General features: G+C 43.3%; 1 protein-coding gene across 1 annotated transcript in view; it reads right to left on the reverse strand.

Moving 5' to 3' along the window:
• Positions 1-24,113, reverse strand: part of lamb2l (laminin, beta 2-like) — a 70,773-nt gene that overhangs the window by 1,580 nt on the left and 45,080 nt on the right. Inside the window, exons 12-34 of the mRNA XM_008288248.1 lie at positions 23,875-23,987; positions 23,482-23,561; positions 23,163-23,319; positions 20,253-20,393; positions 17,650-17,811; positions 17,442-17,563; positions 13,977-14,097; positions 11,907-12,099; positions 11,673-11,816; positions 10,301-10,532; positions 9,507-9,670; positions 9,127-9,351; positions 7,374-7,588; positions 7,194-7,290; positions 5,852-6,224; positions 4,350-4,534; positions 4,012-4,259; positions 3,660-3,875; positions 3,220-3,364; positions 2,435-2,642; positions 712-853; positions 451-627; positions 196-358 (exon numbers count right to left, since the gene is read on the reverse strand). Of these exons, the coding sequence (XP_008286470.1) occupies positions 196-358; positions 451-627; positions 712-853; positions 2,435-2,642; positions 3,220-3,364; positions 3,660-3,875; positions 4,012-4,259; positions 4,350-4,534; positions 5,852-6,224; positions 7,194-7,290; positions 7,374-7,588; positions 9,127-9,351; positions 9,507-9,670; positions 10,301-10,532; positions 11,673-11,816; positions 11,907-12,099; positions 13,977-14,097; positions 17,442-17,563; positions 17,650-17,811; positions 20,253-20,393; positions 23,163-23,319; positions 23,482-23,561; positions 23,875-23,987 (4,023 nt within the window). The remainder of the gene's footprint in view (positions 1-195; positions 359-450; positions 628-711; positions 854-2,434; positions 2,643-3,219; positions 3,365-3,659; positions 3,876-4,011; positions 4,260-4,349; positions 4,535-5,851; positions 6,225-7,193; positions 7,291-7,373; positions 7,589-9,126; positions 9,352-9,506; positions 9,671-10,300; positions 10,533-11,672; positions 11,817-11,906; positions 12,100-13,976; positions 14,098-17,441; positions 17,564-17,649; positions 17,812-20,252; positions 20,394-23,162; positions 23,320-23,481; positions 23,562-23,874; positions 23,988-24,113) is intronic.

The raw sequence follows: 24,113 nt of genomic DNA on the forward strand, positions 1-24,113 counted from the left end.
TAACGACAAACCCTAAAAAGAGCAACAACAGAGAAGGAACACGTCTAGCAAATGTCTGCAGGTGAATTTTATAAAAAAACACTTTTATCAGTAACTGACTCTCAGCTCTGACGGCTCGAGGTGCAGAACGAGGTGTTCTAAAGTGATTTAAAGGAACCAGAACCTTAAAGCAGCGCACACGCTTCAGACACTCACTGTCCAGCTGCTTTATGCCGTTCTTGGCTTTGTTGAACAGATCTTCTGCGTCCTTCTTGATGTCTTTGGCCCTCTGGTGGATGCCGGTCAGATTTCCGGCCTCACCCAGACCGTCCACCTTCATCTTCAGCTCCCGGTACCGCTCCTCCGTGTCGTTGAGGCTCTGGGAGGCCACACAGCGTTGTTAGTTTCAGCAGTTTCACTGTAAAACATCCTTTAAGTTGGAAACAAACCTGCAGCTGCCTACATGCTCACCTGAGCCAGAGAGGACGCCAGCTGGGTGGCGTTGTTAGCCAGAGCGCTGGCGTCTTTAGCCATCTGCCGGTTCTGCTCCGTCTTGTTCCTCAGAGCCTCGACGCCGATGGAGAGGTTGTTTAAACGCATCATGACGTCCATCTGCTTGTCCTCCAGCTGCACCAGCTTCTCCTCCACCTACCAAACAACGGAAAGAATGAAGAACAGACGAGGAGGTTTGTGTGACGCTGCACATGTCAGCTGGTGTTCTGGTGCTGGTACCGCGGCCGTGGCGTTCCTGGTGCTGTTCAGGTTGTCTTTGGCCTCCTTCAGGGCCGTCTTGGCTTTCTCGATGGCCTTCTCAGAAACATCCAGCGCCTGCTTGGTGGTGTTGGCGGCGTCCTTCACCGCCTCTGCTCGACTCCTGCACAGAGCACATGAGAGCTTTGCTGTTATGGATGCACGTCGGCGTAACTTCATTAAAATGTCTGTTTTGTTTTGAAGTGGAGCTGCAGTGTGATGATAAGTGAGCTTTACAGGAGCTGCTAAACGGACTTTCAATGCCTATTTGCACACCCAGCAGAGCCACAGGAACACGTCTGTGGTTGTGGGTCGACAGTGTGCAGGCTTAGAGCAGAACAAACATGGACGAGAGTGAACCCAGAAGGAAACGCTGCGAGCTGTAACACCAGCCAATGAGCTGAATGAGTTGAAATGTGCCGACTAGAGGTTCGTCACTACAGAGTCCATGAAATCCTGTGATTTACTGTTAGTATAGAAACATTTATACGAGCTGCTAAACTGGAACATTTCAGGGCTTCAGATGGATTTTTTTTGGTGAAGAGAGTTAATGAAGCCGACCAACGCCTTCTGCTAAAACATCAACACCTTCTACAGGTTCGTTCTCATCGAGCTGCAGCGTTTTTGTTTCTAAAGACTGAGAAAGTTCTGCAACGTTCTTGTAATGTTTTCAGCAGGACATTATGTCTTAGTTCCCAGAATGTTTTAAGTTTTTAAAGACTCTAAAAATGTTCCTGAATGTTGCATCAACAACATCCGTCCTTTGCTATCATTGTGGGAACGTTTTATGTTGTTGAACGTTCTCAACAGCAACATCCTCAAAACATCCTCAGAACATTGTAGGCAAAATGTTCCAGGTTTGTTGATACTTTAAATTACAGGAACGTTTTCATTCCGTCTTCTGAGGCCTCCAGAACATCTTGAAAATACTTTTGAACGTTGGTTTGAGAACGTTCTTCTTTTGTTAACGAGTAAAATTGTGGGAACGTTTTGTAGAAGAATGTTCTCAACAGCAACATCCCCAAAACATTGCAGGTAAAATGTTCCACCAAATTACAGGAACGTTTTATATGAACAGGTTCTGTCGTCTGAGGCCTCGATTAAACATCTGGAAAACATTTTCTGAATGTTGGACTGAGAACGTTCTTCAGTGTTCATTATTAGAACTTGTAGGTAATGCTGAAGGAACGTTTCCTGCTTCCTGGGTTTTTAACTTAAAATTTCTAAAGGTTGCATTGAGAACGTCCTTCCTTTGCTATCACTGTGGGAACGTTTTATAGTAGAACGTTCTCAACAGCAGCATCCAGAAAACAACCTCAGAACACTGTGGACAAAATGTTCCACCTTTGTTAATACATTACATTATAGGAACGTTTTATATAAACAGGTTCTGTCGTCTGAGGCCTCGATAACATCTGGAAAACATTCTTTGAATGTTGGTCTGATAACGTTCTCCTTTTGTAACCATGGAACATAATCTGATAACATCCTCTGAATGTTAAAACGTTCTATCTTGGTTCACTTTTAACCTCATGAAAACATTATTTGAAATGATAAATATCCTTTAAATGCTTTTTGGGCATCGGATTAAAGTGTTTTCTTCCAAACATTATTAGAACTCGTGGGTGATGTTAGCCAATGTTGTGGGAACGTTCTCTGCCTGCTTTGCGTATCATTGGTTCAGAGACGGTGTTGCGTCGCTCACTTGGCCTCTTTGGCTTTGTCCAGCAGCTCCTTGGCTTTGCTGATGTGCTGCGAGGTTTGGTTGACGATCCCCTGGATGTCGGTGAGGTTGGCCAGGTTCTCCTTGATCTCCATGATCATCTTGTCCAGCGTGGTTCTGTTGAGCGGCAGCTGGATGGACAGAACCTGCTGGGCCACCCGCTCGATGCTCTCCGGATCCGCTCCCTCCTCTGGGCGCAACAACAACAAATCAACCAAACATTTAGGCTTTTAAAGCAGTGATCCGAATACAGAATCTTTGTACTGAATCGGTTGATTGTTTTTCTTTAGTAGCATCTGATGTTAGCGGCAGGTTGGCAGCACCAAGAAGGAAGTGAGCTCATAGAAACAGGAAGTACTATTCAAATAAGAATCAGTGATTTAAAGTCTACAAATATTATATAACAACATGTTTCTGTTCCTGTTTCTTGGGTTGAGTTCAGCATGTTGGATGATGATGAGTTTAATTCACCACAGACAGATTTATAAACGATGTGTTCTTTTTATTACAGGTTTTGTTTTTATTAATTTATTTCCTCTGTTTGCTGCTGGACCTGGTACAGCTGTCCTTTGTTTATGTTTTTAACATGTCTGAATGACAACAAACTGAACTGAAGTCTTCACGTCTTTTCTCTACTACTACTAGAGATATTACGTAGTACGACTTTCCTGATTAAATCCTGCTAAACTCAAAAACCTGTGTGTTCCTGTGTGTTCCTCCTGTGATGCTGAAAAACACGTATTCTAGTGGAGACGGTTTAATCGCACCGGTGAGGAAGTCTTTGATCTTCTTGATGAAGTCTTTGAGCTTCTTGTTGTTGTTGTCAAACTGGTCCTTCTTCTTCTGGGCCTTCTCCAGTGTGTTCATCGCCTGGTTCTTCACGTCCTGCGTCAGAGCGGCGATGTCCTGGAGCTGCACACAAGGAACCAAGAGTCAGCAGAGGAACCAAGAGTCAGCAGAGGAACCGAGAGTCAGCAGAGGAACCAAGAGTCAGCAGAGGAACAGAGAATCAGCAGAGGAACCAAGAAACAGCACAGGAACCGAGAGTCAGCAGAGGAACCACAAAACAGCAGAGGAACCGAGAATCAGCAGAGGAACCAAGAAACAGCAGAGGAATCGAGAGTCAGCAGAGGAACCGAGGGTCAGCAGAGGAACCGAGAGTCAGCAGAGGAACCTCGCGGCCGTCAGTCACTGCAGACTGTTTCACCTTTTTGGAGACGCCCTGCAGCTCGTCGTTGACGGCGTTCAGACTGTCTGAGAGGTTCCTGGCATCGTTCAGTGCCGCTGTGGAGGCGCTGACCGTCCCGTTGCATCCTTCACCTCCACACACGCGGTTGCCCTGATCGTCACGGCAACCGGCTCCGCCGCAACGACTGTCCGGGCAACTAACGTTGACGCTGGCGTTGCTGTGACCGCCGCACACCTGAAGGGAGGGGCAACATCGTGGTAACAGGAAGTGAAATGATGAGCAGAACAAGACAGAGTGGAGCAGAAACACTGTTTGTTTTGGCATCATTTGGACTGAAAACACAAAAGATGTGACTTCCAGGACTTCTCACCTTGTGGCTCAGGTGATGCACCTTCTTGTCCAGGTCGTGGCTCTTCTGCTGCAGCTCGCTCAGGGATTTGTTCTGAGCTGCCAGATCTTTGAAGAACTTGTCTTTACTGGCTTCCAGCAGCTTCTCCGTGAGCGCTCGGGTCTCTTTGGACTGTTCCACCGGACTGTTGGGACCGGACACCGACGCGTTGCATTTCTCCTCAGCCTGCTGCGACTCCCGATAGTACTTCTTCACTTTCTCAAACTGATCTGTGGAGAGCGGGAGCAGGGTTCTGGTGTTTTGCATATTATTTTACACTGTGGCCGTAACAGAACATTCCTGTCTGATTGGGTTCCTACCTGCAAACCCTGAGGTGAGGTAGTCGTCGAGGAGGTTCTGTTTGAGAGCCACGGTGGCGTTAACGTCCCTCAGCTCCTTCTCCAAGTTGTTTAAGATGCGTTTCAGGACCTTGTCTTCTTCTGCTGTTGCGTTCAGCTCCCGGCCGATGCTCATCAGACGTCCATCTGTCAGAGCAATCTCAGCCCTGAAAACACAAACAGCGTTTTTACAATTAAGAGAGATGGTGGCTCTGACTGGCTTGAAACGTTTTAATCAGACTTTATCAACATTTAATGTAGCTCTAAAATTTTAGATTCATATGTCAGATACTTTGAAAGATAACATGCAGCAGGTTTTTGTTGAACATTGAAATTTGAGGCTGTTTGAACAACAACTAGTCAGAAACTAGTAAAGATAAAAGCCTGAAATGTTCCCTGTTATTGGTCATTATGTCACTGATTTAGAATCTGTATCATGACACAAGCAGATTATAAATGATCTCTGATTATGAGTGAGTTGAAATGTGAAAAAAAAAAATCAAAGGCGTCATGAAAAGTCTCTTCTTTGAGCACATTAACAACAAGATTAGAAAGCACAAGTCAACTGAAGTGATATTTTCTGAATCATGTAATTGCGCGTCACAATAACACAAAAAAATATATAAAACACTTTTTATAGAAAAACAAACTTGGTCACACATATGAACTTTTCCTACTTTTAGAACCGATTGATCAAGTCGTAGCACAAAAAGAAAAGTTTTGGTAGAAAGCTGTATCTAAAGTTTTAAAATAGTTTGATCAGTTTTTTGTTAATGTGCTCAGACAGGACTTTTCATGACTCAATTCTTCATTTTCTTTCACATTTCAGCTCATATATAGCAGTGATTATGTGATCGATTTGTCCAGCTTCCTGATCAATGACATGATGAGAAGTAAGGCTTTTATCAAACAGCCTGAAGTTTCTCATTTTTCAAACACTGAAAGTGGGTCAGCTGTCAACTTTTTAAACAACATATTCGATATCCATCCATCATCTATACACCGCTTAATCCTCACTAGGGTCATGGGGGTCTGGAGTCTATCCCAGCTGACTCAGGGTGAAGGCAGGTTCACCTGGACAGGTAACCAGTCTATCACAGGGCTACACTTAGAGACAGACAACCAAGCACACTCACATTCACACCTACGGACAATTTACAATCACCAATTAACCTCAGCATGTTTCTGGACTGTGGGAGGAAGCCGGAGAACCCGGAGAGAACCCACGCTGCACGGGGAGAACATGGAGACTCCACGCAGAAAGATCCCGGTGCCCCCACCGGGACGCGAACCGGCAACCTTCTTGCTGCGAGGCAACAGTGCTACCAACTGCGCCACCTTGCAGCCCTATATTCGACATCTAAATCTAAAATTTCATAAATATCTTCATAAATATCCAGATTTTCTGCTACAACGGTCGAGCAGTTCTAATAATGTTCTGATTTGTGATGAAGCTTCGTCCCATCTCGGCGTCCCGTCCTCACCTGAGGTCGTCGATGCTCTGTCCAATCAGCTGGTGGATCTTGTCGCTGTCCTGTGCGCTGATCAGCTCCTTCACTCGCTTCAGTTTCCTCTCCAGCTCTTTGATGCGCGAGTCTCCGATTCCCGGCGTGACGCCGCTGTCCAGGATCTTCTGCACCGTGTCCTGGATGTGGTCCAGGTCTCTCTTGATCTGGCACACGGCGTCGTCCCACAGCTGGAAACACGGGTGGCACTGGACGCATTTGGGGAAGACGCCGGTGAAGCCCCGAGCACATTCGTCGCAGTGTTTGCCCGCCGCGCCCTCCCGGCACACGCATGCGCCGGTTAGTCGGTCGCACTGGAGCAGTTCTGAGCCCAGGTGGTGGCAGTTACACTCTGAGGAAGATCAAGAAGTGAAACAAGTTTAAAGATTCAACTCACAGTAGCCAGATTCTCTAAACAGCACCAGATAATATTAAAATCTTGGGTGTCATCGTGTTATTGAAGCAAACTCGTTAATTCGGGATCATAGGAAATAATAAAAAGGCTGCAAAAAGACAAAGAGATTTAAAGAGCAGGAACGAAGCAGCAGATCTTCAAATGTCAACACAAAGTAGAACAAAGCTCCTTTAGTTCTTTTACTTTCTGAAAATCGATCTTGTTATTGGATTATATTTTCATTAGTTGTTTTCATCACTAATTCAGTGCAGCAGTTTCTAAATGCATCATGTTCTTTCATCACAACCTTCTTTGTCACTGACAGAAATCCCATCAGAGCTCAGTTTGGACAAACTCCGACCATCACTCAGATCTAAGAAACTGATTTTAGACGTCTAAACCTCCCGATTCACCAGCTACACTCAACTGTTCACTCCTTGTCCATCTGAAGTGGAAGCAATTTGTCATGAATTCTGGCTAAAATAACAACTAAATACATGAAGGACCAATCAGCTGCAAAACATTCACTCCAAAGAATCATGTTTCCTGGAACTGTTGAAGGAATATTAGGGAACGGAAGAAAAACAAACATGTATACAAACCGATAATCACTCTGTAACGTTTCAGCCCTCAGACGTTCAAACTCAAGCTGCCTTTTGTGTATTTTTCTATCTTTAAAGTTGACTGTTCTGTGTGATATGCACACAAACATCCAATCTAATGCCCCCTGAGGGGCAATCGTTTACAAAAATGTTGGCAAATGTGTCACATTTGTTTATGTAAGAGCTCAATAACACATTAGTTTGTTGTTGTTGTGTTCTCTGGTGATAATCTGTGACTTTTACAGAAAAGCTACCAGCGTTCAGACACGAAGCCGACAAGTTCAGTCTTCTGTCAGATTCATGTAAGAGTCCTGATGTGGATTACCTTGACACTGCACCTGCGGGTCTCCCCAGTGGAGCTGCTCACACTCGGTGCACTGTTTCCCTCCGAAGCCTTGACGACAGTGGCAGTGTCCCGTGAACTGCAGAGAAACACACATTTTTAAAAGAACGCCACAACAACAACACAAAGACGTCTTTGTTTTTTTTTAGCACGCGTCCTCACCATGTTGCAGTGACTTCCCAGGGCGTGCTGCGGGTCACAGTTGCAGGGCTCGCAGCCTCGGTCCTGGCCGTAGTTCCAGTGGTTCGGGGCGCACTGGTCGCAGTTGTGTCCGGTCACGTTCTCCCTGCAGCGACAGGTTCCGTCCTGCCGGTCGCAGTGGCACCGGCCGTCGCTGCAGTCGGACTGGACGGTTCCGGCGGTCACACAGGTGCAGCCTGAGAAACAGAACGGTTCTACTCAGCGTCTACACGCTCCACAGTGCTGGTGTACAAGCAGAAAGTAAATACAGCTCTAATAAAGTCCTCAGTAATAGTTGGTGATACAGCATCAACCCACATGTAAGTTCTTTATGTTTCTACTGACTGAAAACAACAAGACAGCCGGAGCTGATTCAGAACTCTGCGGCTCGTTTCCTCACTAAGACCAAAACGGTGGATCAAATCGCTTCACGTCTGAGTTATTTCAACCTTTACACTGACTAAAGAATTGACTTCGTAGTTTGGGGCCAGAATACACGCGTTGCATTAATTACTAGAAAATCCCATGATAGCTCCAAAGATCGGGTTTGCCAAAGAAGAGCCTTTGTGGTCTGCAGATGGTCCAGAACGCAGCAGCTCGTGTTCTGACCAGACCGAGCAGATACGGCGCTGGCCTCCCTGCACTGGCTAAAGGTGCTGCTGCTCACATTTAAAATCGTATCTGGTGAATCTGGTGAACCCGTATAAGGGACTGGGCTTCTGAGTGTCCCAAAGGTCCGTAGAAAGCCGGTTGGGCTTTTTCTTTCCGTGCACTGACATCGTGGAGCAGTCAGCCTGTTGAAACCAGGCGGCCGTCTTCCATTGATGTATTTAAAACAAAGCTGAAGAGCCGCTTGATTGCTGTGAGTCTTAAATGCTTTTTATTGCTTCAGTACGTTTGTGGATTTCTGATGTTTTTACTGTCAAGTTGCTTTTATCTCTATGTTCAGCACTTTGACTGAAAGCGCTTAAAAAATAAATGTAATATTGTTATTATCATCGAGAAAAAAATCAGGCGTCAATATGGAACAATCTGGATAACAACATAAAAACACCTGTGTAGCAAAATAACCAAGCTAGCTGCATTTAGCGTACGTGCAAGGAGTTTTGTTTTTATGTGCTTAAATAAAAAATAAATAAATAAAAAGAGATAAAAAAAAAAATAAAAAACATTTATCAAAGTAATTTGACTGATTGAATTCTATGTAAACATCCTGAAATAGCACCGGCGCTACATCATAAAGCTAGGTTCTTGACGCTCTGGCCTCGTGTCTGGGAAATAACTGATTCTAAAATAGTTCTGTTGGTTTTATAAAGCAGCCACAGAACGTATTTCTGATCTGATCGGCTTCTCCGTTATGAAATTCTGCCGCCAAAGTCAAAACAAAGCAGCTTTTGGATTCTATGCAGCTCACATGTGGAAAAAAAACCTCCCAGAAAGCAGCAGGTGAACTTTTCTGTTCACCTCGGCCTTCCAATAAAGAATGAATATTTTAAACTGCACTGTAGCTGTTTAGCTTCCATTTTATCTTGTTTTTCTCCTCCTCCAAACTGTTTGAACTGCGTTTGCTTCCGTTTGCGAGTTGTCTCGATGCTTTTTAACGTTATATGTAAACCACTTGTGCCTGGGTGTTAAAATGCGCCAAACAAACCCGCCTCTCCTTGAGAAACAAGCAAAACCACGACACGTCCGTATAGTCCAGCTGTATTGTTAAATCTCCGCCAACATCACTCACGTCTGCAGTCGCGGTTCAAGGCGTTGCCGTAGTAACCGAGCTGGCAGCGGTCGCAGGACGGCCCGTCGGTGTGGTACAGGCACTTCAGGCACCGGCCGGTCCTCGGGTCGCACGACTCGGGGTCCTGGGTGTCGATGTTGTCGTTGCAGCTGCACGGGAGGCACTGGCCGCCGGACTGCCCCGGGTTGCCGTAGTAACCGGGGGCGCACTGGTCACAGCGGGGGCCTGGGAGGGAAACACATCAATAAATATATATAGATAGAGACAGGAAGTGGAGAATCAGGCTGTTCCAATGAGGTAAATAAATCAATCAGGTGAAAAGTTGATTATCAATTATAGGAAGAGCTGAGCTGTATGTCGCTGTGTTGCTGCTGACTCACCAGTGTAGCCTTGTCTGCAGTTACAGATGATCTGATTGGACGCATGGTCTGCGTTGCATGAATGGCCATTAAAGTGGTCGGAGCCGGGGTTGCCGGGGCAGGGGCAGGGCCGACAGTGCTCCCCCGATCCCAGCACTGGGTTTCCAAAGAACCCATCCATACAACTGGGACAAATGAAGGAGGTGCTTACTATTAATCTGATGACCCATGCTAATAGTGATGGCTAATGCTAATGGCTAATTCCAATGTTGACAATTTATGCCAATGCTGATGACAAATGCTAAAACCGATATCTAATGCTAATAGTGGCAGCTCATGCTAATACTGAAGACTAATGGTAATACTGAAAGCTAATGCTAGTATTGATGACTAATGCTAACACTAGTGACTAACAGCCTACTAATACTGAAGACTAATGCTAATACTGGTGACTAATGCTAATACTGATGAATAATGCTAATACTAACAGATAATGTTAATACTGCAGGCTAAGGCTAATACAGATGGCTAATGCTAATACTGGTGACTAATGCTAATACTGATGAATAATGCTAATACTAACAGATAATGTTAATACTGAAGGCTAAGGCTAATACAGATGGCTAATGCTAATACTGATGGCTAACAAATACAAGCAAATACATACAGTATTACAATAAAAATAAAACTATAAAATAAAAAATAAGAAATGGAGTGAATAGTTCAACACAGAATCAACTGGTCTCTGTGATTCTGTACAAACACAGTAAATAAATCAATCAGTTGATCTATTTAAATAAACGGTGTGTCCTTACCGTTCACAGAGGTGTCCGGCGGTGTAGTCCCTGCAGCCTCCACACTCCCCTGTACGGGGGTCGCACAGGTCGGCGTGGCCGTTGCACTGGCAGGGGCTGCAGCTGGGGAAGCCCCACTGGCCCGGCTGGCAGTCGGAGCACTGGCGTCCGGTGGCTCCCTGCCTGCACTGGCACTGGCCGGTTACTGGGTCACACTGGTGGCTCACTGAACCATCTGAGTGGCAGTCGCAGGCTGGGTGGGGAAAAAAAAATAAAAGGTTTAGACAGTGCTTTTATTTATGAGAACCTCTGCTTGTGCAACAAAAACTGATTTATTTCTTTGATTTTGTGTTCAAGGATTTTTTTCACAAACGCCAGATTAGAACACAGTTCAACAGCATTCCTTCACATAATTCATTAAATAAGAAAATTACATAATACAGCTATAAACACGTTTGCATAAGCTTGTCAAAACCATGTAACTCATGACATCTTGAGTTTCCAGTGATTCCTATGACTCAAAATTTTCTGTGATGGAATAACTGAAACGTGTTTTTGTCCCTTGTAGCTGTAGATATGTCAGATGAAACAGAAATTGAGCCATTTGGCCAAAACAACCAGAAATATGTTCAGAGGACAGAAGGCGAGGCTTTAAACCGTCAAGCATGGTGGTGGCAGCATCATGCTCTGGGGCTGTTCTGCTGACAGTGGTGCTTTAAACTATATAAATGGAATAATGAATGATATTAATGGAGGAGGAAGATTACCTCCACATTGTTCAGGAAAATCATCTGACAGAAGGTTCTTGGGACGGGGTCTGGTATTAATGCTAATGCTAACGGCTAACGCTTTTGATCATTTAAAGCTGTTTTATCTGATTTTAAATTTAAGAATGTGTACATGTTACATATATTTTTCCTTTATACATTTATGATTTTAACATTTATTTTATTTGAGCTGATTTACTATAAGCAGCTATGGCTTGTGTTGGTATAGATCCACAAGTGGGATGTTTGCCATCTACTACTTTTAGCGTTGGTCCTCCACTCATTGGTCTCCATCCTTTTTACATTCATCACTTGAAGAGTAAAACTTCAGGGTTAAGATGGATGCTAATGCTGACGACTTATGAATGCTGATGGATGGATCTCTGTCAAGTAGAGAAGCTACAGAGACGCTAAGCTAAAGGCATAACTTGACTAACTTTAAATACATTCTAATAACATGTTTTCATTTTGTCATTATGGCTTATTTAGTGTAGATTTATGGGGAAAAAAGGCTGTTATTGATTCAAAATGAAACCTACGACATAACAATGCGTGCAAAAACTGATGAAGTGTAAATACTAGCTTCATTAACTGTTCGACCCTGCCAACACTATCATGTATCTCACCAGTGCAACCATTTGCTCCAAAGCCGTAGGTTCCTGGTGAACACTGGTCACAGCGTCGACCCATGACGTTGGGTTTGCATCGGCACTGACCTCCGACCTTATCGCACTCTCCGCTGAGGGAGCCCTGAGGGTCACACTGACAGGCTGCACGCAGAAAAAAGACAACACATCAAATATCTCACTGTTACTCCAAAGAAACTCCGGACATGTTCGTTTACTTCTGCGTGTACGTACGCAGAGCGCCGTCGTGAATGATGGAGGAGATGCTGCAGATGAGTTTGGAGCACATCTCGGCCAGGGCGGGCATCGGCGTGATCATGAAGGAGTCCAGACACATGTAGCGGATCATCTCGTCCCGCCGCTGCTCCGCCTCCGGCTCGTTGCCTTCGAAACCAGGAAGCTCCGTGTATTTGGGGATCAGGACCAGCTGTTGGGGTTAAGAAACAAAAAAAATAATAATCTGAGGTCAAAACAAAGAAAAGATTAAAGTCACAGAAATTAATGTAATTAGATCAGGATTGTGAGTTAAAACGTTTCGAGAAAGTCCTGTAAAGTTCTAGTGATGGAATTTTACTCTTAGTTCCAAGAATGTTCTTCCGTCTTGAGAGAACTTTCCATATACATTCGGGAAACTAAAGAAAACTTCCTGCTGAAACATTACTAGAACTTTACAGAACTTTCTTGGGGAAGGAACCGGGACGGTACATTTTAACATTCAGAGGATGTTGCTGTTGAAAACGTTCTTCATCAAAACGTTCCCACAATAATGACAAAGGAAACATGTTATCAAAGCAACACAGAGAGAAAGATTTTATTCTGCTTTTAAGAAGAACATTCTGGGAACTAAAAGAACACATTACCTGAACTTTGCAGAACTTTCTCAGAACGTTTTGGAACAAAACATTGTAGCTTAGAAGGAGCTAATGTTGCAGAAAGGCAGGATGAAGTTAATAGAAGAACGTTCTCAACAGCAACATCCCCAAAACATCCTCAGAACATTGTAGACAAAGTGTTCCACCTTATTTTACATTCTTAACAACAGGGATGTTTTATAAAACCAGATTCTGTCTTCTGAGGCCTCGGTAACATCTAGAAAACCCTTTTTCCTTCAGACATTATTAGAACTTGGTTGGTAATGTTAAACAATGTTGTTGGAACGTTCCCTCCTCCTGGGCCCAACTACAGTTTGTTTTGTTCCAAAAATATTCTGGGAAAGCTCTGCAAAGACAGGATAAAATTCTCTAAAGACGCTCTAAAAACGTTTTGAAAACATTTTCCGAATGTTGCATCGAGAACATCCTTCCTTTGTTATCATGTAACATTGTAGGAATGTTTTATAGAACGTTCTCAACAGCAACATCCCCAAAACATCCTCAGAACATTGTAGACAAAGTGTTCCACCTTTTTTAACATTCCTAACTACAGGGACGTTTTATAAAAACACATTCTGTCTTCTGAGGCCTCCATAACGTCTTGAAAACATTTTTTGAAGCTTAGTTTGAGAACGTTCGTCTTTTGTTATCATGGAACATAATCCAACAACATCCTCCAAACATCCTCTGAATGCTAAAACGTTCTGTCTTAGTTCACTTTTAACCTCACAGGAACATTATTTGACATGAGAAATACTCTCAAAACGCTCTTTGAACATTAGATTAAAATGGTTTCAAACATTATTAGAACTCATTGGTAATGTTAGACAATGTTGTGGGAACGTTCCCTGCTTACTGGGACCAGCTAGAATTTCTTTTTAAAGTTCTGCAAAGGCAGGATGAAGTTCTTTTGTTATCATGTAACATTGAGGGAACATTTTCTGGAAGAATGTTCTCAACAGCAACATCCCCAAAACATCCTCAGAACAAAAAAACAAAGTAAAATAAAATAAAACATGAGACTGTAACGGCTGAAAGAGAGAAATCAACTCTACAAACAAAGATTCTCTCGAGAAATGTGCATATTTTTGGCACAAAGAGACACTTAAATACCAAAATCTGTTTGTGTTTAAAGAAATAAATTCTAAAAAGTGGTTTAAAGGAAAGTTTATACAGTCGATGGAAGTTAATCCCAAACCAATGTGTTAAAGCACAACGGCAACAGCTGTACTTGTACTGTCCCACCACTAGGGGGAAACCTCCTCCACTGCTGCTCACTGAACCTGCTCATTATTTAAAGTGGGACCCAGCAGCTGCACTGATGGAGCCACAGCAGACTCCTCATTACAGCCTCAGTGACGACAGCTTCCCAGACCGTCTTTACAAATGAGGAATAAATGAGGAAATAAAAGGCTCCCGGTTACCAGCTCACCGAGTCAATGAGGATGAAGGCGGTCAGATGTCGGTGTGTGACTCCGTGACGCTGGAACCTGATGGCCACCACGTAGCGGTTACTGGGCTCGAAGCAGAACGGCCTGGGCATCTGGATGTACCTGGAAGAACACGATGCACACAGAAACACTGAAACACATGAATGCATACGTATTTTCTCCACTTGTTTACTTCCCATCTGCCTCGTGCTCCTTCAAAAGTGACTCGGTTTGAATGCAACTTGTGAAAATGTGTGTTTGTGTACATGTAGGTCACTGTAACGTCAACCAGTTAATCAGCCAGAGTGTATGTTAATGTGTATTTATAACTGCATGCTGCTGAGTCGCTGCTATACTTCCTGTTACGGTGGAACAACTTACCAAAACTTGCAGTATTTGTTAGTTTTTTCCTCTAAAACCAGCAAAGACATAGTTTTTGCAAATGTTTAAATGAGACATAGACGAAGGTAATTTGAATGAAATATGTAGATTAGCTTCCCGACAGGAAAGCGCATCTCAGGCGAGTAGTTTAAGAACCGTTCAAACAAATTTTACTGTTTTTAGTTTCAGGCTGTGATAAATGGGCCTTTTGGAGGTTCAGAGAATACATTTGACTTTTTTTTTTATTCAGTTTGAATGTTTTTTGTATATTTATTATAGACAAACATCCATCCATCATCTCTACACCTTAATCCTCAGTAGGGTCATGGGGGGCTGGAGTCTATCCCAGCTGACTCAGGGTGAAGGCAGGTTCACCTGGACAGGTAACCAGTCTATCACAGGGCTACACTTAGAGACAGACAACCAAGCACACTCACATTCACACCTACGGACAATTTACAATCACCAATTAACCTCAACATGTTTCTGGACTATGGGAGGAAGCCGGAGAACCCGGAGAGAACCCACGCTGCACGGGGAGAACATGGAGACTCCACACAGAAAGATCCAGGTGCCCCCACCAGGACATGAACCGGCTATAGACAAACATATCTATATATATTTAAGTACACAAAAAAACAATAGAAATGAGAATTCCTGCTTCATCTTTACTGATTTTTATAACTTTCTGGTTCAGGTTATGTCCGACTTTCATACGTAACCTGCTGCTGGTTTCTAGACCAACCACTGTTGCCCAGAAGTGACTCGATATTAAAACCTGCGTTTAGATTCAGTTCTTGCGTGTGTGTGTGTGTTGGTTTCACTTTGCTAATTGGCTTTGGCCGATGAAGCGACCACAGCGCTGAACGGAAGCTGTGCACGGTCCGCTGAGAGGAGCAGATCCGGCCCGGGTCGGCCCTCTTAGTTCCAGATGAGTTCAGACTCTGAAAGGCTTCTCAGCAGGTTAAAACTAAACAGCTCCACTGCTGGGCTTTCTCAGCTTTTCATCTTATGTCCTGTTTATGTTTCCTTATTTCTCTACAGGGATGAAGGGATAATTAACACGTAATCGGGCCTGAGCTGCAGTAATCGGCCTAAAGCGGTGAAGCCATGACAGTGCTGTGTGTTTTTTCATGTTGACAGATGAATACGAGGTAAATATCACACGTTGATCATTTAATTTGAGGCTTTGTTTATCATTATTAGCTGTTAACAAGCCTGCAGAAGAAGGACAGCGAGAACAGTCGACACTAAACTCAATTTAGAGACGAAAATAGAGCCGTTATGCAGCACAAACCTATGTAAATAATCTTTAGATATCTTCAAGCTGATGGTCATTTTACTGTCAAGCTGTTGTTGTGTGTTTGGTCTTGTGCATTTTTTTGTACATGCTTTCATGCCAGAATGATCAAGTTTAGTTTTTAACATGTTCCCCATTGGTTTTGTGTTTTCAGATGCACAGCTAATAAAAACTGTATTAGTCCCAATTAAAGATTAAATCAAGTTCAGTCAAGTTCTGTTTGTCATGTTTTATATTTTCTTTATTTACGTTATTTCCCTGAATGTCAGCGTGATTAATTTCTGTCTGGGTTATATTTTTCAGTCTATCCAGCGATGGAGGACGTGTTTGTGTGAAATCTCTCAGTTATGAGTGACATTCGTGGCAGAACATCAATTATCTCCAATGTCTGTGATCTTTAAAAGAGGCAGGAAACTTAATCAAATCCCTTTTGTTGTCATTGTGGTGAGCAACAAAAGCAAGCTGCAATCCTGTCAGAGCATTCACACAATCAGATATTTTTCTAAAAGCGCAATAAAATAAACTTGCAAATTAAAAACAGAAAATCTAATAGGGGAAAAAATAGTGTATGCAGGTTATTTGTGAAAACAGTGGGATAGATTATTCTTTAAAGATGCTTTATTTGATATATGAGGAACTATAAAAACAGTACCTAAAGCTGCCTAAAAGTAAAGCTTAAAGCAACGCAAGAAGTACGTACGAGGTGCCGACGTATGAAAACATACGAAGCAAACTCGAGCAAAGTCAAACTGAAAGTAAAAATACAGCTAAAGAAATGTCCTCCTAGCATAATTTTAAGTTGCAAATATATTCCAAAAAAGCTAAATAACCCAATATATTAAGTATTTTAATTCACCAATAAGTAGTGCAATCATGTTTTATATAGACTATAAATACCTTCATATATCATTTGACATGGCCACTTTATTAGGAACGCCTGTGACATCCAACAAGAGCTCTGCCATAACTTCTACCAAGCTTCTATAGTTTCTGTTTGTGTAGAAAAAGGTGATGATTCTGCTTTATGCTACATCATGACGGGTGGTTCCTGCATCTACATTAACATCCATCATGGAAGCACAATATTAGGAACACTGTTAAATCCGGCTAATCCAGCGAACCACCACCACCCACCAGGGCGCTACATAAACCACCTTCCTGACAACGTTAATAAAAACTGAACATGAAGAGGAGTTGTGTTCGATTACACTACATTTTACAGATTTACTTGTGTAGTTATCTTATGTTGGACAAACTTCAAACAGCTCTCTGGTTCAACTTCTTAATCCAAACTGATTGAAGGAAGTTCAATGAACAAATTGCAAGTTTTCTCTGGATGTTTTCTAATCACATGCAGCTGCACACACACACAGAACACTTGTTCATACGAAGCACTTGGTTGTAATCATGAAAAGAAGGTTATGTTTGTTTCATAACTGATGAGTTCTACCACAGAAGTGTTGGTAGACGCGGTACAACTTCTCTACATCTAAACTTCTGTAAACAAACCTGCTTCCTTCCTGAACCTGATTCAAAGCCTTTCTACTTTATATTCGGTGAAACAATAATAAAACAAAACGCTGCAGGCTAAAGGGAAATGAGAATACAGGTGTGACTCACGCGGCGCTCACAAGCCGCGACACGTTCAGGTTACAACAATGACATGATGCAACTTTTCTTAAGCTACCCGGGACGCTCAAACAAATCCTGCAGCGACTTGAGCAAACACACCGGCTGCAGACGGACCCCTGATCAGATTTAAAAACACGTGTGCATGTTCGGGTACCTGTTGCGGTGCGGCAGGGTGACGGTGTAGAGCTGCTCGGTGGGCAGGAGGTTCCCACAGCGGAGGCTGGAGGGCAGCAGGACGGAGGTGATGCTGACCACAGCCTCCCAGTCCTCTGTGGACTGAACACACACACACAGGCAAAGATTAGCTCAAACGGCCGAGTGCTGCTTCAGCTTTATTGGTCATCGTGGTCACACTGGTGCACCTCGGGCTCGTAGCGGATCATGATGTCGTACTCCATGGCGTAGGGGATGTTGTCGATGGTGAACACCAGGCCGGCGCCGTCTTTGACGCGGGCGAAGCCGGGTCCGGTCCAGGTCACCATGTGGCTGGGAGTGTGTTCCCGATGAACCGGCCTCACATCCGGCTGCAGGAGGCAGAAACATCAACAATGACTTCACCGCTCAGGTCGACGGTGTGTCGGCTTTTATAAAGACTCGAGCTGCTCAGTTAACCAGAAAATCATTTAAATTCAAAGACTGCAGCGATTAAACTTGATGGAGCGTCCGTTTGTCCTTCAGTGTCTATTTCAGATTGACGACCTGAATCTAACCTTAAACTGCCATTCTATCAGTTTTGCTGTGAACTCACATTCAGTAGTTCATGGTGATAAATAACCATCATGTACATTTAAAGCTCTGAAGTTTTTGGATTGTAACAGCTACAGGACCACCTTAATGTTCCCAAAACACTCGAGAACTTGAACAAAAACAAAGCTCTCTTTGGTTTTTGACACGCGTTCATTTAAAGTCGCTTCCCGACCAGGACTCGGCTCCATCGGGTCTCTGTTCTGGTGGTCTTGACTGGAGTCCAGAAATCCCTGCGCTCTGTTTCAGGTTGACCAGTTCACACTGACGTAATTAACTCGACAGCCGAGCGTTTAATTAGGCGAAGTGGCGTCCACATGCCAGGCGCTGCTGGCTGCACATGACCACAGACCTCTACAGCGATACGAGTTCACAGGTTTGGTTCTGGACACGGAAACGAGCCGGTTTTCACCCTCAACGACTGGATTCATTTCACTTCTACCACCAGCTTACATCCCTAAAAATCATTTCAGTTTCTACAGCTTTTAACTTAGTCTGCAGGTAATTAGGTGAACCGAGCTAAAACTAATGCAGTCAAATGCACGTTATAATCTTCAGTTTTTGTTCTGTCTCAGAGAAGTGTTGAGTCAACTGTAGGTGGGGTTTTTTTTAAATCATAAACGACAAATATTTAAAATAGTCTCTGTGAAATGTTAGACTGATATATCAAATACTTTCCGAGATAAAAACGATATTTAAAAGTTGCCCGTCGACTCACTTCCGGCACTTTTTTTTTTTTTCTCACGTTGAAATTTGAGGCTGTTTGAACAAGAAAATCTCAGGAACTATTAAAGATAAAAGGCTGAAATTTCCTCTATTATTTCTCAGCATGTCATTGATTCTTCTTCCGCAAAACATTTTAAACATCTGCACAGCAAGGATCGGAACGGATTCTCTGGCTTTCTGCTCCGTTGGTAACAACCACGGCTGGAATCTGTGCAAAAAATGTGAGAACTGAAGAGTTTACTTTCAAGCATCTCTGTCAATAAAAACGGATTCAACAAGAATAATAGACAGTAATAGTCCGCTCTGTTTGAAATGGAAATGGAAAATATGCCCATATTAAAAAAAAAAACAACAATTTGGTTCACACGATCTACAAATATCTTTGTTTTTGTGGTACAACTTGTTCAATCAGTTCTGAAAGTTGAATGATTTTTGACCACGTATTTCTTATTAAAACGATTTTATATGTGTATTATTGTGACCTGCAGCCACATGTGGTTCAGAAAACATCACCAGCTGACTTCTACACAATTAGTTGTTTTGTTAATGTTACGACTTTTCATGACGGCTCCACTTTCTTATATTTCTGCTCGCCCATAATCACAAACTATTTGATGAGTATTGCAGATTCTAAATCAATGGCATGATGACAAATAACAGTGAAGATGTCAGGCCTTTATCTTAAACAGTTCCTTTTTTTTTTTTAATTGCCCAGGAGGAGATTTCAGATACTTATTTTTAAGATATGAGCATTACGATGGCCATTCATGAGTCTGTCACTGAATTTTTAGTATGAATCCAATATCGAAACATTTCAACAGCAGGCGGGTGATCCCTGTCACTTATGGAGAAAGCTCGGCCAGGTGCCTCCAGCGTAGATAATGAAAGATTTTTCGAGATCCCCTCCCTGATTTCTCTTTGTCTCTAGAAGCCACATCTGCAGCTTCCTCGTCTCTTCTACGTCCTGCTCTGCTGCTGCCACCTGTTCGGCTGTCGTGGGATTCCTGCGTCCCTCCTGTATCTTCTCGACACGTGCACAGTTCCTGACGTATTGTCGTTCAAACAGCCTCAAATTTTAAATATGTGCAATGTCTTCAAAAATATATATCTTGGAAAGTATGTGGTGTGTTCAGCTAATTCAGGCAAATCTGAGACAGTTGAGCAGAAGATGTTTTAAAAACCCAATAATTTGAGATGGACTGACCCCTTTAGAGTCATTATGGAGGCTAAAGTTTGTGATTCTTTTAAACTGTGCTGCTTTAAACTAACTGGTGCTCCTATTATTCTCTTATCTATTATTCTAAATCAATGACGGGAGGCTAAATAGCAGAGACACCGCTCCATGTGATGGATTTATAGAAGATGTTGCTTCATTTCAGGGCCTAACTATTACCTACAGCTGTTTTCGGAAACAACTGTTCTGAACATATCATACTGCGACTTGGATTCATGCGAGTTTTGACAAATTACGAGCAAATCAAAGAACCATTCGTACAGTTTGTTGAAGCTGGCGGATGCGTCTCAGCGCCGCCTGGTGCTGCTGCGAGTTGGTGATGCGACGGTGCCTCCGGTGTCTCCTCAGCTGGTTGCTGAGATGCTCGACGCAGTCGTTGGTGGCCTGAGGACGAACTTTACCCTGAGAAACGAGAGGATGTGTTTAGAAAACATTTGTGCAGAAACGTCTCTTCGGATTCTCACATCTCGTTCATCTTTTCTGCTTCTGAAAGGGAAATGAACAGCAGAGAGCAGGAAGGCTCACGCTGGGCCGAAGCTTCTGGAGTGTAGCGGGCAGAAACAAAGGCTGAGTGTTTGGAGTTCTGTGTGCCGAACAGCAATAATTGGTTGTGACGGGTTGGTATCTGCGCTACTGTCTGGTCGTTTTATGGGTCATTTCAGCCGCGCAGGTTCAGAATTCGGCACAGGGCTTTTAACTGTATCCTGCTCTTTTCCAAACCCACCCAGCGACCCGGCATCGGTAAAACAAACCACCATCTGAAGCCCCCCGTGTGCACAAAGACACACTTCCACCTGGTTAGGGTCTTGCACTACTGCCTGTGTCTTCTCATAACATTCCAGAGTGGCTGAAGTCAGTTTTCCCGGCATTCCTGCAGCAGAGATGTTGTAAGTGTGGACTGTCTGAGCTTGCCTGGAGGGTTAAATGAGGAAGTGTGTGACATGGTGGGTCTCTGAAGAGCGAAGAGGATGGAAGTGGGTGGAAAGCAGAGAAGGAGCCTGAGGGAGTGAATGTAGGAGAGCCGGAGATGATAAAGAGATTCTGTTGAACTGTTCTGGATTCCCTGTGATGCAGGACGGAGATGAGTCGGTGGCAGGCTGCACGACGGGAGCTCAGAGGGGAAATTAACAGAAATGAGTGCCGTGCTGTTTAGTAAACGTCTGTTTACTGGTTTGAGTCGTAAAACATTATCGTTGTAGAAGTTCTGCACAGTTCTAGTCATGGGAAGTTTTCTCTAAGTTCCCAGAATGTTCTTCTTAAAGACAGAACAAAGTCTGCAAAGATTCTAAAAAAAAGGCAACAAAAAAAACGTTAAAAAAGGTCCTCCCAAAACCGTCCCCCAAAAGCCGAATGAAAAACGTTCCCCCAAAAAAAGCCCCAAAAAAACCCTCAGTTCCACCTTTGTTAATACATCAAATTATAAAAACACTTCATAACATCTGGAGAACTTTTTCTCATTGCGCAGGACATTTGTAAATAAAAAGCAGCTTTAAGAGCAGCACAGGGCTGAGGGACGATCGTGACCTTCTCTAAGCTGATTTATCTCCACTGGTTCCAAGCGCAGCCTTTCAAATCACACGAGGTCGTCACAAAGACGACCTCACTGGAGTCAAAACAGCAGATCGTTCAGTCAGGAGCTGTGCAGTTTGTATAAAACACAAACGACAGACAGACAGAAGAAGGTCTGACCTTCAGTTAATGCTGTTTAGACTTCCTTGTGCTCACTTTCTGAGGAAAACAGTTAAATCACACAGGTCACAGCTTCCATGGACATCATGATCAGTTTTTATCACTGCAGCAAAGACTGGACAGACTCACAACTTCACAATCCAGCAAAAACGTTCTACCTCTCCACTGACGAACCAACAGTCGTCCTCCTAAACCTCCTGTCCTCATCAACACCTGCTGCTTCCTGATGACCCTCCATGTTTGTTCACTTTCTGGAGCTGATTCTGCTAAACGCTACGACCAGAGCTCACCAAGTGTTCTGCTGTTGGCTGCAAGAGTGAACACGAGAGTCTTCATGCACTCCCATCTGGAAAACCAAAGCTCGACTCTAAATCCAGGTCATCAGAATCACTTTCCTTCTACGAGTCTGACTTTAAAATGAGCCAAAAATATTCATATGCATTCATCAGATTTAGTAAAAAATAATAAGAATAATTACGAACTTCTCAGTGAGACTGCGAAAACATTTTTTTTTTTCCATTTATGTAAAATAATTACCGTAATTTACGGACTATAAGCTGCTACTTTTTTCACAAGCTTTGAACACTGCGGATAATTTATGGATTTATACGAGTTTTACGAATTTGCCTTGAGACGAAAGTGACATTGAGAGCGACAGAGAGACTGAGGAAGTGACGAAGTGATTCTGAGGCTGAAGAAGACGACTTTAGTGGTTTTAGTGCAGGAGGAAGATGAAGATCGCGATCAATGACTTTTCCTGGTAGGCTGCTGTACCAGCTGTGTTACAGACACTGTTCAGAAAAAAGCATTTATGGTATTTGTGTATGTTATCGGTACGTATTTAATGAAAAGTTAAAGAAATCTTTCTGTGTAAATATCTCATGTTACAACGTGGACACCTGCAGCTTATAGACAATTCAGGTGCCTCAATAGTCCGGAAATTACGGTAAGCAAAAACTTTCAAATTAGTTGTTTGTCTCTTTAATAACTTATATCATTGGACTTGTCGTGGTTGTGCTGGACTTTGCATTGCAGCAATAAATGAGGCCACAGCGAGGAACAACACGAAAGGAGGAGTCAACATCTGACAGAACTGGACTCTGATTCATCAACATTAAAGCACCTGTTTGTGTTTTTGTGACATTTCTACCATGAAACAATGCAGAAAAGGCACAAATTGGTGCATAAAAAATCACCAAAATGCAGAAAATGAAGAGTTTTCTGCTTAAAACTTCCTAAAGAAGAGCAGAAAACATCCCATCCTGAGGTCCAGAACTTTAGACCTCAGCGTCTTCTCATCCAACTCTTGGCAGTAAAAGACACAATGACTGTTCTAACGTTGTATTTGTTGGATGCCTTCAAGACTTTGCGCCAGACTCTGACGAAGTAAAATGTGCCTATTTATGTTTCATCTTCTCAGCAGCACCTTGAACTGCAAATTATAAACTAACGGGTTACACTGGATGCTCCTGCTGAGCTCACCGGCAGTGCAGAGTCGCTGGGAGAGTGTCCGGTGGCGTCCTCAGCCTCGTACTTGTAGTAGTCCAGCGGAGCACAGTAAAACCCCGGCTGCACATCCGAACACTGCCGACCAATTAGGTGCCTCCTGCAGTCACACTGGCCGCTTTCCATCATGCATCTTAGAAAAAAAAAAAAAGACAGAACAACGTTTTAATGCCTGCTTGAAACTGACATTTTCTTTTTCTGTCCTCGTCTCTGCTGCTTGGACTCATTCAGGAAACAGAGCGAATGATTCACAGCAGGTTTTCTGCATCGAAAGTAAATTAAAGCAGATCTTTACCTGTTGTTGAAGGCGCCACCGAAGTCACAGTCACAAGGTCTGCAGCCGGCCAGGTCGTTACTGAGCCCCCAGTACTCGGGCTGCAAACACAAGACGTACAAAGGCTTGTTTACTGTCTAGTTTGTACCTTGAGAAGTATTTCTTAAGATTTGGGGACTTTTTCACAGCCTTCACTAATAAGAAGAAAGCTGAGTCACTACTTCAGCAGTAAGTTCAGAAATCAGGTGATGTTCCTGGTGCTACAACTGCTTTCTTAGCATTACATAATTTTAAAAAAATAACTAAAGTTTCCTCGCAATGGACCTTCAAGTGGAATTTTAAACAGTCTGACAAGTGCGGTTACAAATGCATCTGAACAGTCTTGATGTTTAAGAAGAGCAGCTGTTTACTGACCAAACACTGGCTGCAGTAGCGCCCAGTCACGTATCGTTTGCAGGAGCAGTCGCCGCTGATCTGATCACAAGGAGCTCCCATCATGATGATGCCACGAGGGTCACAGTTGCACGCTGACGGAGAAACGCGCACATTTTACAGACCTTGAACGCGTGCATTTAAATCTTAAGGAATGGATGAGTCAGGAGTGCAAGCAAGCGAATAAATAGGTAACATTCAAAAGGAAAACAAACAATAAA

This window comes from Stegastes partitus, unplaced genomic scaffold (genome assembly GCF_000690725.1).
Source record: "Stegastes partitus isolate 25-593 unplaced genomic scaffold, Stegastes_partitus-1.0.2 Scaffold549, whole genome shotgun sequence".
In the NCBI taxonomy this organism is placed as follows: Eukaryota; Metazoa; Chordata; class Actinopteri; family Pomacentridae; genus Stegastes; species Stegastes partitus.